Below are 16,221 nucleotides of genomic sequence, written 5' to 3'. Positions count from 1 at the left end.
AGGTCTCTGAGCGGACGTCCAACTTGTTGATTCCCAGCGCTGAAATCTGAGCAATCCACTGTGCCGGCCAAAACAGCGGTATTAAGTTTGATGGTGCTTTTCTGCCCAGGAATCTCCGGACTCTGCACCAAGAACTGCCACGCTAAGGCGCCAGCAAAATCGCTGCACCGGCCACAAGAGTTGCCCTGGCGACCCGTGGGGCTCCTCCGCTGGGAATCTCTTGGTCCGTGAGCAACAAATATTCGTCTGAAAGTGTGGCGTCCTCTCGTTCTCTGCGCTTTCACTGGGAGCTATGAGCCCGAGCTGCTAGTGATCAGCCATCTTGGATCTCTCTCTGGTGTTAGGTCTTATGTTTAAGTCTTTAATCCATCTGGAGTTAATTTTAGTGTAGGGCATTTTCAAAAATGAAGCAAGCTGAACCTTCACCAAAGATAGTTTGAGAAGCACTAGTTTAAAATGTTGCCTGTGACATAATAGGTGTTCAGTATTACTTGATGAATATATGAATGAATGGATAGATGAATGAATGAATGAATAAAAAATATACCAATGATTGGTTAAAAGATTTCCCTATAGCAGTGTTTATGTATTGTGTATGACAGTTTGCTTGTCCAGTATTTATTATCTGGGAATGAACATTGAGTTAAGAGTCTTTCACTTAAAGTTGGTGCGGTGGCTCACACCTATAATCCCAGCACTTTGGGAGGCTGAGGCAGGTGGATCATGTGAGGTCAGGAGTTTGAGGCCAGCCTGGCCAACATACTGAAACCCCTTCTCTATTAAAAATACCAAAAAAAAAAAAAAAAATTAGCCAGACGTGCTGGCAGGTGCCTATAATCTCAGCTACTTGGGAGGCTGAGGCAGGAGTATTGCTTGAACCCGGGAGGTGGAGGTTGCAGTGAGCCGAGATGGCACCACTGCACTCCAGCCTGGGTGACAGAGAAAAACTCTGTCTCAAAAAAAAAAACAAACAGTCTTTCATTTATTAACCATGTTGTCTGCGTGTTCCATTAGTCTCTCTCAGCCTTTAGAATTTCTGCATTCAGGTTCAAATACAACAGAATGTGAAAGTATTTTTTGTAAAGCTGGGTTTACAAATGTGAGGTTTCATTGTCCCTAAAGTGTAAGCCATTTTTATTCTAAGATCTAGCATCATCACCCTTCCCATAAAGTATGAATTATGAAAGAAACTAAAGCATACTGAAACTCCAGTTCTCTACTGCCTAACCCCTCTGCACATCCGGATGATGTCCACATTGTGTCACAATGATAAGAAACCTTCAGAATCCTACAGTGCCTTCTGAACAACCAGACAGAGAATACATTATGTTTGATATAGTTTTAGTCAAATATATTTTAACTTTTTAAAAGTTAATTATTCAAGTCAGGCACAGTGGCTCATGCCTATAATCCCAGCACTTTGGGAGGCCGAGGCCGAGAAAGATTGCTTGAGGTCAGGAGTTCGCTTGAGACTGGCCTGAGCAACACAGATCTTGTCTCTACAAAAAAATTTAACAATTAAAAAATATATTCAATATGACACATGGTACCTGCCCATTAACCAAACAATATTATTAACCAAATATTCCTATTCATGCCAGTAAAATCTATGAAGTACTATAGATGATCAGATATATTATGTGGTTTTCTCCAAAATTATCCTTCAAAAAAGAGGGAGTTGCTTTATATTTGGGTCCTTACGAAATCATATTACAGAGCTCTTTGTCAATTACATGACTTTCACAGAAAAGTGTTGCCTTAAGAAAACACATTAGCATGGAAATTATTCAATTGATTCTAGTTTTAGATACTCGTGTTGGTCACCCAGAATTGCTAGAAAAGATAACAAAGACTAATAACATGAATTTAATCACTAATTCCTCACAATCATTGGTGTGACTATCATGTAAATAAGTTTCTTAAATATCACTTTAAAAAACAATGCTGCATATGATTATGTTGCAAAAATTAAGAATAAACATCTAAAAGATGCATTAGATATACTATTAAGCAAATTGATAATTTCCATTGGTGTCTGTTATGGAATGAATTATGTCTCCCTATGGCCCCCAAATTCATATATTGAAGCCCTAACTCCCAACATAGCTGTATTTGGAGATAGGCCTTTACAAGTAATTATGGTTAAATCAGGTCATTGACCTGGGCCCTATTCCAGTATGACCAGTGTCTTCATAAGAAAGAAATTAGGACACACACATGACAGACGGCCATCTACAAGCCAGGAAAAAAGGCTTCCAGGGAAACCAAGTCTGCCAACACCTTGGTCTTAGACTTCAGTCTCCTAAACTGTGAGAAAATAAATTTCTGTTGTTTAAGCCACCCAGTCTGTGATACTTTGCTATGGCAACTTTAGTAGACTCAGAGTATCCCATAGGCTGGTTCAAATGGTGGAGTATCCCATACAAATAGATGGAAGTTCAGATGGTGTGCCCTGGATACATTCCAGATGACTCACAGTGGCCCTAGTGATCATGAGGAAGAAAACAGCAGCAAAGATCTTTGTAAAGAGTTTGATTGCAATTGTTCTATAAAACAATCATGGAAAAAAACAGTGTTTTTAAAATAAGATTTTTAAATATCGAAAGTTAACATTTAGGAGTCAGGCATGGTGGATCATGCCTGTAATCCCAGTACTTTGGGAGGCTGATGTAAGAGGACTGATTGAGCTCAGGAGTTTGAGACCAGCCTGGGCAATATATGAGACCTTGTCTCTACAAAAACTTTTAAAAATTAGCTGAGTATGGCGAAGCATGCCTATAGTTCCAGCTATGCAGGAGGCTGAGGTGGGAGGATCACTTGAGCCTGGGAGGTAGAGGTTGCAGTGAGCTGAGAAGGCACCACTGCACTCCAGCCTGGGTGACAGAGTGAGACCCTGTCTCAAAAAACTAAAGTGAGAATGAAAAATTTAAATAGTTAACATTTAACTATTTCATCTATATCCCTTTAAGTTTATTCAAGTTTGCCAAAAAGCTTTCTTTTGGTGAGCTTTTATTGGAGATAATGGGAGATTACATTGTAATTAGGGTTTATGCAAATAGGTTTTTTCAAATTAGAATATAGTCCGGCATGTGTAGAAATGTCATAATATTTAGTATTGGTGATGAGTCGAATTAACTTTGAAATGAAGATGACATTATTATGTATATAATTCACTTTATTAAAGTGAATTTCAAATAAAACAAATGCCGTTTCATTAAGTTTGGTGGGGGTTGATCTTTATGGTAGATATATAATGTAAATAACTGTTTTTAAATGATACATCAAATTAGAACTCTCTCCTTTACCCCATTCCCTGATTTCAGTTGCCATTGGGCCATCCTTCTGCCTGGTATCTGGGCCGTGTGGTCTAGGTGATGGCATTTTTCTGGTTCATAGAAAATGCTGGTATTTCGAACGTAAATGCAGATGTCCAGTCATGTCTTCCCATTTATTTTGCTTTCTGATGTTCTTTTTCTCTTAAGAAACCATGTGATTATTTCTCATTCTAATGAGTTACAAGTAGTCACAAATTATGTATTTCCTTGAAATGTTTATGCAGAAGAAATCATTCTCTACCCAAGTTCCTCAGGGAAGATATCACATCACTGAGAAAGAACTTCTCTTTGAACAAGAACATGCTCCAAGAAGAAGATACATGAAGTGGTGATTATATAAAACAGGGAACATTTAAACACAAATTTTCTAGCCTAGTTACCTCTGTGACACAACAGACAAAATACATGCATGTAGTCTTATCTTCAGAGTTTCCCTACCAGGGAAACTTTCACCAAAATCAGAAGCAATTGCACCAGTCTAAAGAGCGTTTCTTGTAAGGGAGTAAAACTTGTGAACCACAGCATGTAAAGAAAAATAATGTGAATATTATTATTGCCTTTTATTAAAATAAACATGCAGAGATGCATACAAAATAGGGAATAGGGTATAAACTGAAGCATGAGTTTCTGTCAAAGTGGGGATTTAGGTGCATGTGAGTTTCATGCAAATGACCTTTAGGTGCTTCCAAGTCCACCTAGCCTGAAGAATATAATGACACTCGAGGAAAGGAAATCATTCCGTGAATAGCATCGAAGGTCTAACAGGTGGAACTAAACGTGCCCACAACACTGGTAGTTTGCTTTTCCAGGGGATCTGGGTAACAACTAACATCAGTTGCTACAGTGTCGTATGCCTGCAGCACCTCATATAATGCTGCGTATTCAACAGATGGTTAATAAGTGCAAATTAAACCAGTAAGTGTCTTGTCAATGGAGCTTTGGAAAGCTGCAGAAGGGAGAGTGAAAACATGGGTGGGTCTTGGGATTTTTTTAAAACCATATCCTTACATTCTTTCTCATTATACAGATATTTCTGTAGTGGATGCCATGGAAATGTGAAATTTATAGAATTACAGGCATCTAGGAGAAAATAGACCAGTATATTAAATTGAATAAAATGTATGCCGCTGGAAAGATTATCCTGGAGTATTTATCAATGGCGTGGGTGTCAATTCTCATGCTCACGTAGCTGCTTCTCTGACTTTTCCTCTGGGGGGAGCTCCTCTCTGAGGCCAGGGTCAGCTGCACCATCATCCTGTCGGGCTTCTCTCCGTTCTCTGGCATGTAGCTGTCCAGGTCGTTCACCTCCCCATCACTGTAGGTGCCGTCCAGCATCACGGTGCGGGCCGGAGGTAACCCACTGGTGCAGGGCAGCTGCAGGCACAGCAAACACATATAGGGCTGTGAGCTCAGCATCATCTCTCAGAAGCCCTTCAAAAGAAACCACATAGTGGAGGGCGTTGCCTTTTTCTAGTTTCTTGTATTCCTAGTTTGGGACGAGGGTAGGTATCCATTTTTGCTGATCTAAAATCTACATACTGACTCTTAGGAAATATCACAATGCCATACCAAAGACCAACAAGAATGCTCATGATTCATAGATCACCCTGTTCTCCACGAGAGGACAAGCTGTTATGAACCCTTGATAAAAATGTTTACAGATCACATTACTACAAGAGTGTGCATGAACGTGTGCGTTTGTCATGGGATGGGAATTGGCATTGTGGGGCTAGATTACTACCACATGGTTAGAGTTTGCTGGGGGAGATGACCATTGAGCTGCACACTGGAGGAGGAAAGGAGAGTCAGGTGGGAGGGAAGATTACCTGGGAAGTGGTGGAGGATGCATGAGGCTACATATGCAGGAAGATTTCCTAGAATGAGAAGTGTTCTTCCCCAGACAGTTCTTTTATTACACCTTAATGTTCAAAAATAATTTGTTCCACCATGTTAAACCGTCATTTATTTTTCTCTTGGGAGTCCCTCACTAAATTATGAACATCACCAAGACGTTCCCTAAGATGTAACTAAGACCTGGCCCAAGTATGTGCAAAATAAATGTTTCAATGAATGAAAGATGTCACCCAAAGTCAATTTCCCAATGACTTGAAATACACCAATTTGTTTGCTCTTCACAACAACCCTGTGAAGTAGTGAGAGGAGGGGGTATCATGACCCCATTTTACAGAGAAGGTCTGCCCTGTCCTAGGTTCCAGAGATAGATCAGGCTCCATCCTGACCAGACACTAGAAGCACATGGCAAAGTCACCTTCTCCCGCAGCTTCTGTTCCTTCCGCTCCTGCACGGTGGTCAGGTAGTTGACAGCCGCGTACTCCAGCACGGAGAGGAACACGAACACAAAGCTGACCCAGAGGTAGATGTCCACGGCCTTGATGTAGGAGACGCGTGGCATGGAGGCGTTCACGCCCGTGATGATGGTGGACATGGTCAGCACCGTCGTGATACCTGTAAACACATGAACAAGAAACAAGTGTTTGCTTGTCTTTCACCAAACATGGGATGGTTTCGTGCCTCTGCTCATTTGTCCCTGCTATTTCCTCAGCCTAGAATATCTTCATCCCCGCTCCACTGTCTAGCAAACACCTACACATCTTTCAAGATTTAGCTTTTCATGAAGCTCTTCCTGTTTCTCTCCCCCTGCATCCCCACCCTTTCACCCCTCTGCGTATCCTGTGTATTCCTCATAGCACATGTGTCACTATTCTTCTGCAAAGAACCCCAGACATTTTGGCATTAAAACATTTATTTCAATTCAATTTTTACAAAATAATAAGAGGTTGCATACATGAACAGGTATATATGTTTCTTATTACTACTGCTCCATCAACGGGAAGAAGCCCATGAGATTTATTTTAATATCATGTCCTGGCTTTTGTTGTGCAGTCCTGTTGTCCTGGGCCTGTGTCAACAGCTGTCAGGGCACCCCCAGCAGCCACCACCATGCTGGACCTGGCTGCCCATTCAGCAATGTCCACTTGAGGACTCATGGGTCAATTTCACTAAGGATGATGACGTTAACTTCATTTGCAGGAAACAGATTTTAATACTACAGTGTCTTTTCAGCACAGTAACTGTTCAAGCTATGGAACAACTGTTAGAGGACATGGCATCTGTCCATGGAAATTTGCCCAGGATTTCAAATGAAGCTCAGAACATTTGTTTGGCAAACATCAAATCACAGGGGATTGGGGTCATCTTAAGGGCCAGCTCCAATCCAGTTTCACTGAAACCTGGTGCGTCGCATTCTCCCCTGCAGCCCCTGAACTCTCTGAGTGATGGTGGTGTGTGTAAATGGGTACGACATTTAAGGTGAGAGAAAGAGCTGATGGCAAATAGCCATAAGTGGAATGCTTATCGAGTAGGGAGTCTCAGACTTGAGTACATAGAATAATTACTGGGAGAGCTTGTTAAAAATGCCGGTTCCTGGTCCTCACTCAGAGATTCTCTTTCTACAGATGCAGATGAGACCCAGGACCCTTCATTTTTAACAATTTCCCACAGAGATTCTATCACAAAGATCCCTTGAGCCACCATTTGAGAAACGCTGTTGTGGGATATGATTCATTTTGCAGGTGAGCAAAGAAAGCACCTGAAGACCAGGCTCACCCATCCTGGAACGTGGCTTCAACGAGACTAGAGGTGGGCTGTTTGGATGGGCACCTGTAGAGTCCTGGAAAGCATTTTGCTACATAGAGTCCTAATTATGGGATTTTACCTAAAATAAATAACTCTTGAATTTTTCCAAGTCATAACACCAAAAGGGGTGTAGAACCAATTGGAAAAGAATGGTTTTATCTGGAAAGAATTATTAATACCTATATTTTCAGATGCTTGGAATATGTACTTGAGATATTCCTTACCTAAGGGGACTCTGGCAGGCACAGCTCTGCGGTCGATCCAGAAGGACACCCAGGACAGCATGACCATCAGGGTGGCGGGGAAATAAGTTTGGAGCAAGAAGAAGAAGATGTGGCGACGCAACGTGAAATTAATGTACAGACGGTTGTACCAGCCTGGGGGACACAGGAATTAAAGACAGTACACATCATGGCTCCTTCTTAAAACACATTTTATTCAGGAAACTGTAAGAGCTTTAGACACTCCAATGGAATCTTACCATGCCTATACAAGGTGAAAGTGAGAGAAATCATGGAACAAAGTGATTATACAGTAATACACACTGCCTGGGTGAATCTATCTCAAGAAACCTTTGGCCCTTATCTTGTTCACAAAGGGAACCCCCTGAAAAGATCATAAGATCATTTAAACTTTTTTTCTCTTTTTGAGACAGGGTCTTGCTCTGTCACCAGGCTGGAGTGCAGTGGTGCGATCTTGGCTCAATGTAGCCTCAAACTCCTGGGTGCAAGCAATCCTCCCGCCTCACCCTCCCGAGTAGCTGGTACCACTACACCCAGCTAATTTTAAATTTTTTTGGTAGAGCCTGGGTCTTGCTATGTTCACCAGGCTGGCCTCGAACTCCTGGCTTCAAGTGATCCACCCACTCCAGCCTCTCAAGTGCTGAGATTACAGGTATGAACCACCACCACACCTGGCTCATTTAAACTCCTGTTTCTCCTATTACCTGGTCTAGGGCCCAGCAACCTCACTGTCACCTGGGAGTTTGTTATAAACGCAGATTCCTGGACCCCACCCCAGACCTACTTAATTGGAACATCCATTTAACAATATTCTCTGCTGGGCACAGTGGCTCACACCTATAAGCCCAACACTTTGGGAGGCCAAGACGGGAGGATCGCTTGAGCCCAGGAGTTGGAGGTGACAGTGAGCTACGATCACCCCACTGCACTTCAGCCTGAGCCACAGAGTAAGACCCTGTCTCTATTAGAAAAAAATTATATATATATATATATATGTATGTGTATATATATATATATATATATATGTGTGTGTATATATATATATATATGTTCCCCACGTAGTTCCTATGCACATCAAAGTTTGAGAAGCACTGATTTAAACAATCTCTTTGGGTTTCTTTATGGGGAGAAACATGCTTTAAGTTTAAAAAGAAAGTTAAGGCCGGGCGCGGTGGCTCAAGCCTGTAATCCCAGCACTTTGGAAGGCCGAGGCAGGTGGATCACGAGGTCAAGAGATCGAGACCATCCTGGTCAACATGGAGAAACCCCGTCTCTACTAAAAATACAAAAAAATTAGCTGGGCATGGTAGCACGTGCCTGTAATCCCAGCTACTCAGGAGGCTGAGGCAGGAGTATGGCCTGAACCCAGGAGGCGGAGGTTGCGGTGAGCCGAGATCGTGCCATTGCACTCCAGCCTGTGTAACAAAAGCGAAACTCCGTCTCAAAAAAAAAAAAAAAAGTTAAACACAACATTGCATTTAGGAACAGAGTGAACAATCACAGGTCCAGCTACATTGTAGCTCTTCTTTTGTGTTCCTTACAAGGAAAACATACCTGGAGGAGTTGAAGAGAAAGTGAGGATGAAGGAAAGAAAAGGAAAAGGCCTTATATGCGGGAGATGCCTAGGACTGAAAACAAGATGGATGGGGACTTGGCAATATGAACTTGGAAACTTGGCATCCTGGGTTATTATAATGCATGGGGCATGCCTCTGGTTACCAGCAAGCTACTGCAGAGGGACTGTTAGAATGCCGTGGGTCAAAAGAGCAGGGGTCGTCCAAGGAACCAACACTTTTGGTGATGGATAAGAAGATAAGATGTGCTGGACTGCAGTGCTAGGTTGGCGCTCTCTCTTACAGATTAGAAAGACCATGTGGGTACTTAAAAAGAATGCGCCCTCTGTGCATCAATTGTGCAAGATTTTAGCCATAGAAACTGCATGAAGATTTGAGCAAAATCGTCCTGAAAGGTGACTGATGAAAAGAAGGCAAGAAGCACAATTCACAATTGCAAAGCTATGCAATCAACCTGAGTGCCCATCCACAGATGAGCAGATAAAGAGAATATGGTATGTACACACCATGGAATACCACTCGCCCATAAAAAAGGATGAAATAATGTCTTTTGCAGTAACTTGGATGGAACTGGAAGCCATTATTCTAGGTGAAATAACTCAGGAAGTGAAAAGCAAATTCAACATGTTCTCACTTATAAGTGGGAGGTAAGCTATGGGAACCCAAAGGCATAGCGGCATAGTGCACACTGGAGACTCAGAAGTGGGGAGGGTAGGAGGAGAGTGAGGGATGAAAAACTACTTATTGGGTATAATGTACACCACTCAGTGACAGATGTACTAAAATCTTAGACTTCACCACTATACAATTCATCCATGTAATCAAAACCCACTTGTATCAATAAAACTACCAAACATTTTTTTTGAGATGGAGTTTCACTCTTGTTGCCCAGGCTGGAGTGCAATAGTGCGATTTTGGCTCACCACAACCTCCACCTCCAGGGTACAAGCGATTCTCCTGCCTCAACCTCCTGAGTAGCTGGGGATTGTAGGCATAGGCCACCACACCTGGCTAATTTTGTATTTTTAGTAGAGACGGAGTTTCTCCATGTTGGTCAGGCTGGTCTCGAACTCCTGACCTCAGATGACCCACCTACCTCAGCCTCCCAAAGTGCTGGGATTACAGGCATGAGCCACCTCACCTGGCCTGAAATTTTTTTAAAAAAAAGAGGCAAGAAATAGAGCAAGTTAACCTCAGCTATTTAAGTAGCGCAGGCAAGCTCCCAGGAGAGAGGTCACGGTGCATGACCTCAGGCAACAGGAGGGTGTGAGCCTGACCTGACCCTTGGTTCAAAAAAGGAACAACTGGGTCCACAGGGAACTGACCAGTGGTTCCTGCACTGAGACTTAGAATTCTGAGAGTCACCAGGAGGGGCTATGCAAGCAGCGTAGCAAGAGCAGGCTGGTCAAGAGTGGAGCAACCCCAAGGGGCTGGCAGGAGCAGGGAGAATGTAAATGGAGAACAACAGACCCGAACTGTATTTGTTTCTTGCTGTCAAGGAGGGGGCTCGGATCAGCATATCATGGCTGAGATGCCAGTTACTAAGCTGGCAATGCGATTGTCTCAAAAAACCTACTCACGCAGCTTATGTTTTAAGTCCTTACTGGTTTTTTTAGGTTATTACTCTGATGCATTGGTGGTATAAAAAAAATCACTTCCACCTACTGCTTGCTACCCACTAGATAGATTTCACTTACGATTTCTGTCTTTAGCTTCTTTTCTTTTCTTTCTTTCTTTCTTTTTTTTCTTTTTTTGAGACAGGGTCTCACTCTGTTGCCCAGGCTGGAGTGCAGTGGCGTGATCTCGGCTCACTGTAACCTTTTATTCTAGGGCTCAAGGGATCTCCTACCTCAGCCTTCCAGGTAGCTGGGACTACAGGCATAAGCCACCACACTCAGCTAATTTTTGTATTTTTAGTAGAGACTGAGTCTCGCCATGTTGGCCAGGCTGGTCTTGAACTCCTGAGCTCAAGCTATCCACCCACCTTGGCCTCCCAAAGTCCTGGGATAATAGGCATAAGCCACTGCACCCAGCCTCTGTCTTTAGTTTCAAATATAAGTGACACTGCTCACTTGACAACCAATTCAAACCTTTCCTATAATAGAGGGTGAACCTCTGAGGCCAAGCTGAAGCTGCCCTGACTCTCAGCCCTCACCCCACAATTACCTGTGCTGCTGTAGAAAGCCAGTTTGGTGGTGGTGTGGAATTCCTGAATGAGGAACTGGGAGAGTGAGATTCGTTCATCTGTCTTCAAGGAGTCGTTGCCTTTTTTCCAGTACAGCATGAGGTCATCTTCTGTATAGGCATCTGAAAGACAGGAGCCAGGCAAGACAGGATGGTCTGTGGGGCTATGTGGAACCTGTGTCCTGACTTTCTGCACTGACTACTGGGATTGTGGTATGATAGTTTGAAAAACAAACCACAGTCTAAACAAAGCAAAGCAATATCCCAAAAGACACATCTAATTCTCTCCACTCTTCTAAAAGTCATCAGAGCAAAGTTCTCAACCCCAAATGCTCATAACTGCTGCAAAAGGTTCACCCTGCAATTCGGCCTGCCATTTATTAGGTTAAATCAAATGAAATTGCTCTTTTTGTAGGTCAGAAATGGTTAAATATTGGCAACATTTCATATGACTCAGCCTTATAAACTTTCTTCTTTCAAAGTGCAGCGACTCATCAATTAATGGCAAACACCTGTAAACCCTATCAGGTAATAAAGGCTGCATTTTAGCAAGAAAAGATCCATAAAGAGATGGGAGTGGAACAAGTGCCTTCTCTGTGAGACTCCAGTCACTCCTACTCAGGGTAAAGTTGAAGTGACTCCATGATCACTTTCTGGTGCTACCATTTCCCCTTCTCTCACCTGCTTCCAGTGAACTCCCAGTGAACAAACCTACCTACAGCCTAACTGAGGAAAAGCTTCATGGCACTGCCAGTCCAGTCTGCTTATGTGTAAACAGTTCCTTCCAGGAACTATTTTATTCCTGTTTTCTAACTCTTGACCTGTGTAATGGTCAGTTTCATGTGTCACCTTGGCTTGGCTATGGTACCCAATTATGCAATCAACACTAATCTGTAAAAGTGTTTTGTAGATGTGACTAATGTCTAAAACCAGTGGACTTTAAAGGGGATTTTCCTGGATGATCTGGGTGGGCCTGATTCCATCAGGTGAAAGGCTTTAGGATCAGAGCTGAGGCTTCCTGGAAGAAGAAATTCCACCTGTCGACTCCGGCATCTGCTCCTGCCAGACCGTCCCTCCTGCTCTCCTGATGGTCCGCCTGTAAATGGGGACTCTTAGCTAGCCCCCACAATCCCACAAGCTACTTCCTTGCAATAAGTCTCTACTCTGTATATCTTACTGGTTCTGTTTATTTGGTGGAGCCATGGACAATACAACCTGAAAGAAGGCTACATTGCAGATGGAGGCAGAAGCTGCCCAGGCATAGTGGGGAAAACTAAGTTCTGGAGCCAGTGAACTCAGTATTTCAGGGTGGCTCTGCCACCAAGCTCTGTCCTTCCTTTGTATGATGATAACCTGCTCACCAGGGTCTTGTGAGGGCTGGATGACAAGGCAGAGGTAAAGCCACAGTGCAATAAGTAGCCACTCCCTTGGTCCTGGGTTTTATTACACCCTTTCCCCATATTCACTGCCCTACGCAGCTGTCCCTTTGGCCCCAGTGGTGTGTGATGTCAACAGCCCTGCACTCCTTGGTCCTAGATGACTGGAGCCAGAGGACACCTGATCTACTACCACAAGCCCAGGCTGGCTTACAACGTGCCCTGGACCAGTGAGAATCCTCACTAGGGCTTTCACACTGCCAGGGAGTGCAGCGTTCAGGAGAAGTGTAGGAGTCGTGAGGGTGTCCACGGTGCTGTCAGAGGAAGTGTTTTGGCAGGGAGGAGAATGGAGCGAACATGTAGAGGAGGGCAGAGATGCATGCGGGTCATTTTATACTGCCTCAGCCTGGATCTTTCTGTGGTCTGGTTTCTGGTGTGTGTGCGTGTCTGTGTGTGTTGTGTTAAAATATACATAACACAAAATTTACCATCTTAACCATTCTTTAGTGTAGACTTCAGTGGTATTCCACTACATTCTTAGTGTTGTAATTATGATGCATGATACATACAATGAAAATTATACTACATGAAAATTACTACACAAATACAACCATTATTATGGTTGGATATATCATTTGCCAATGTATATTCTCCCATTGTGGGTTGCATTTTACTCTGTTGATAATATTTTGATGCACAGCATTTTTAAATTTTCATGTAGTATTTATGTTGTACTACATTACTACATAAATACAACCATTATGATGGTCATACCACCATCTGTCTCTCTTTTCATCTTCCCAAACTGAAACTCTGTACCCGTTTAACAATAACCCCTCATCCTCACTCCCTCTCCCGCCAGCCTCTGGCAAACACCATTCTACTTTCTGTCTCTATAATTTTGACTACGCTAAATCCTTGTTTTTTAAGGCTGAACACTCTTCCACTGTATGCATTACCACATTCTGTGTATCCATTCATTCATTGATGGACACTTGGGTTGTTTCATGTTTTAGCAATTGTGAATAAAACTGCTATAAATATGAGTATACAAGTACCTTTTCAAGACCTTGCTTTCAATTATTTTGGTTATATATCCAGAAATGGATTTGCTGGATCATATGTTCTTGTTTTAATTTTTTTTTTTTTTTAAGAGATGGGGATCTTTCTTTTTTACCCAGGCTGGAGTGCAGTGGTACAATCAAGGCTCACTGTAGCCTCAGGCTCTTGGGCTTAAGTGATCCACCTGCCTCAGCCTCCAGAGAAGCTGGGACCACAGGTGCCGGCCACCACACCCGACACATATTTGTATTTTTTGTAGAGACAGGGTCTTGCTATGTTGCCCAAGCTGGTCTTCAGCTTCTGGGCTTAAGTGATCCTGTTACCCCAATCACCCACAGTGCTAGGATTACAGGTGTGAGCAACAGTGCCCAGTCATTGCTTTAATTTTTGAGGAGCTGCTCTCCACAGTGGCTGCACCATTTTACATTCCTACCCATGAAGCATAAAGGTTCTAATTTATTCACATCCTCCCAGCATTGTTTTCTGTTTTGTTGACAGTATTCATCCAGTAAGTGTAACTCATTGCAGTTTTGGTTTGCAGTTTCCTAATGATTAGTGATGTTGAACATCTTTTCATGTGCTTCTTGGCCATTTGTGTATCTTCTTTGGCGAAATGTCTATTCAAGTTCTTTGTCCATTTTTTAAGCAAGTTATCTGTTTTGCTGTTGTTGTTGTTGAGTTTTAGTTGTTCTCTTTATATTCTGGATATCAATCCCTTATCAGATGATGATTTGCCAAAATATTCTCCCATTTGTGGGTTGCCCTTTTAATCTTTTGATAATGTCGATGCACAAAATTAACAATTTTCATATAGTCTAATTTGCGTGTTTTTTCTTTTGTTGCCTGCACCAATGGTGTGTTAGGGCCTGGTTTTTAGCTTTTTCAGGACATCTGTGTGTGTGCAACCTTCCTGAAATCCCTTGTTGTGCCTGAGAGTCTCAGCCACCACGGGAACTCACAGTGGCAGTTCCCTAGGGGGCAACTATTGTCAAACTTGTTTTGGCCAGGAAATCTTTCTTCAGCAGAAATCACATTTAGAAGAGCAATAAAACACATAAAAAATGAGCTTTCTGGATGAATTTGCATGCATGTCTGTGTGTGTGTGTGTGTGCGCACGCTAAGCAAAGGGCTTGGAAGGAGACCCATATTCACTTAGCTCTCTACTTCCCCTCCTCAAGCAGTTATCCTGATTCAATAGAACAAAGTTTAAAACCATTGCCACAGGGCATTAAAAAGATCAGTTATGGCAATGGAAGGTTTTAGTCCCAAATTTGTTCCTGATTCGTAAAATTACCCTAGACCTAGCTTCAATCTAAAAAATTACTTTAAAAGTATTGTCATGAATAAGAAATACACACTGTTCCTGCAGTTGAGAGTTAGAGGTGTTCAGAATTATCAGGAGTTGTGTGCTGATCCCTGGGCACAAGTCTACTCACAGCTTTCAATTTCAAGAGAGCACGTTTGTGTGTCCAAGGGAAATCGGCTGAAGTCCATGTTGCACATTGCAGTTACTGTAACCCTAGGGCCACAAAGACAAAATTGATTTATTCAGAGCCTGCAAAAGACAAGTGCAAAATGACAAAACAAGCAGAAAAGGCCTTTGCTTCCTTCCAATATGGTAACTGCCTCCTTCTCATACTTCAAAAGCGATGTGTCAGGATTTAGACACATGGCTTATGAATGATACCCTCACTGGAGTACTTTTAGGCATTTATGTTTAACCCAAGGGTCAGTGTGAGGCAAATAGAACGTCTCTGCTAACTCCTATCACTTTCAATCATTTTAAAGAAGCAGTGGTCTCAATCAATATAACAATGTGAAATAAAAACATGATATGGGGTTTTTTTTGTTTTTTTTGTTTTTTTGAGACAGAGTCTCACACTGTTTCCCAGGCTGGAGTGCAGTGGCGCGATCTCGGCTCACTGCAATCTCTGCCTCCTGGGTTCAAGCAATTCTCCTGCCTCAGCCTCCCGAGTAGCTGGGACTAGAGTGTGCACCACCACGCCCAGCTAATTTTTTTGTATTTTTAGTAGAGATGGGGTTTCACCATGTTGACCAGGATGGTCTCGATCTCTTGACCTCATGCTCCGCCCGCCTTGGCCTCCCAAAGTGCTGGGATTACAGGCGTGAGCCAACATGACCAGCCGATACAGTTTCTTAAAAGAAGCCCTGGGAGCATATATTGTTCTCCTGTTTCAGATAAATTCCAGTTCTTTTATTTATTTTATTGATATTCAGTATTGTATACAATACTGCGTACACTCATGCAGGTTGCCGAGCTTGGCACTTTCTTTTTAACAATGTTGATATTTTTCGATTGCTAATTGTATTTACTAGTGGACATATATGTTGTTAGTGGATAATTCCTTGGAGATCAAAGTAACGGAAAAACACTGAAAGTCTTATTGTGTTAACAGGCAAGCACTTACTGGCATTGAGTGATTTTATTTCAGAGTTTACACAGGAAAAGAGGCTTCTGTATTAAAAGCCAAACACATACAAATCATTCTTCGTAGGTGAAAGGCCTCTTATCCAGTGGGGAATTTCACAGCAGGACATAATTAACACTTGTTCGCTGGTGCTGAATATACTACTTTTCCTTCAACTACGCAATATTTGCTACGTAAAAGCTGTGGAAATTATATGGATAATTCATGGTCAAAAAGAAAAAAGTCACTTTTAATTTAAATGGAAGTTTCAAGGAAAAGAGCATTCTTGAAATGGAGTTATTCAAATATTTGCCTCACTTTTTCCACTGCTTTGAGGATGGGATGGTTGTATTCTATGTATG

The 16,221-nt window shown here is 42.5% G+C and overlaps 1 protein-coding gene across 2 annotated transcripts in view; it reads right to left on the bottom strand.

Annotated features, from left to right (window-relative positions):
- Positions 1-3,160: 3,160 nt before the first annotated feature.
- The window catches only part of GABRR1 (gamma-aminobutyric acid type A receptor subunit rho1), a 40,015-nt gene continuing 26,954 nt past the window's right edge, over positions 3,161-16,221 (bottom strand). For both annotated transcript variants that reach the window (XM_012444304.2, XM_012444305.2), the window contains exons 6-10: positions 14,867-14,949; positions 10,975-11,115; positions 7,217-7,369; positions 5,605-5,801; positions 3,161-4,709 (exon numbers count right to left, since the gene is read on the bottom strand). In XM_012444304.2, the coding sequence (XP_012299727.1) occupies positions 4,416-4,709; positions 5,605-5,801; positions 7,217-7,369; positions 10,975-11,115; positions 14,867-14,949 (868 nt within the window). In that variant the 3' untranslated portion in view covers positions 3,161-4,415. The remainder of the gene's footprint in view (positions 4,710-5,604; positions 5,802-7,216; positions 7,370-10,974; positions 11,116-14,866; positions 14,950-16,221) is intronic.

This window comes from Aotus nancymaae, unplaced genomic scaffold, assembly GCF_030222135.1.
Source record: "Aotus nancymaae isolate 86718 unplaced genomic scaffold, 86718_ANA_hifiasm-v0.15.2.pri h1tg000040l, whole genome shotgun sequence".
Lineage (NCBI taxonomy): Eukaryota > Metazoa > Chordata > Mammalia > Primates > Aotidae > Aotus > Aotus nancymaae.
This window is presented reverse-complemented; position numbering and strand designations above follow the sequence as displayed.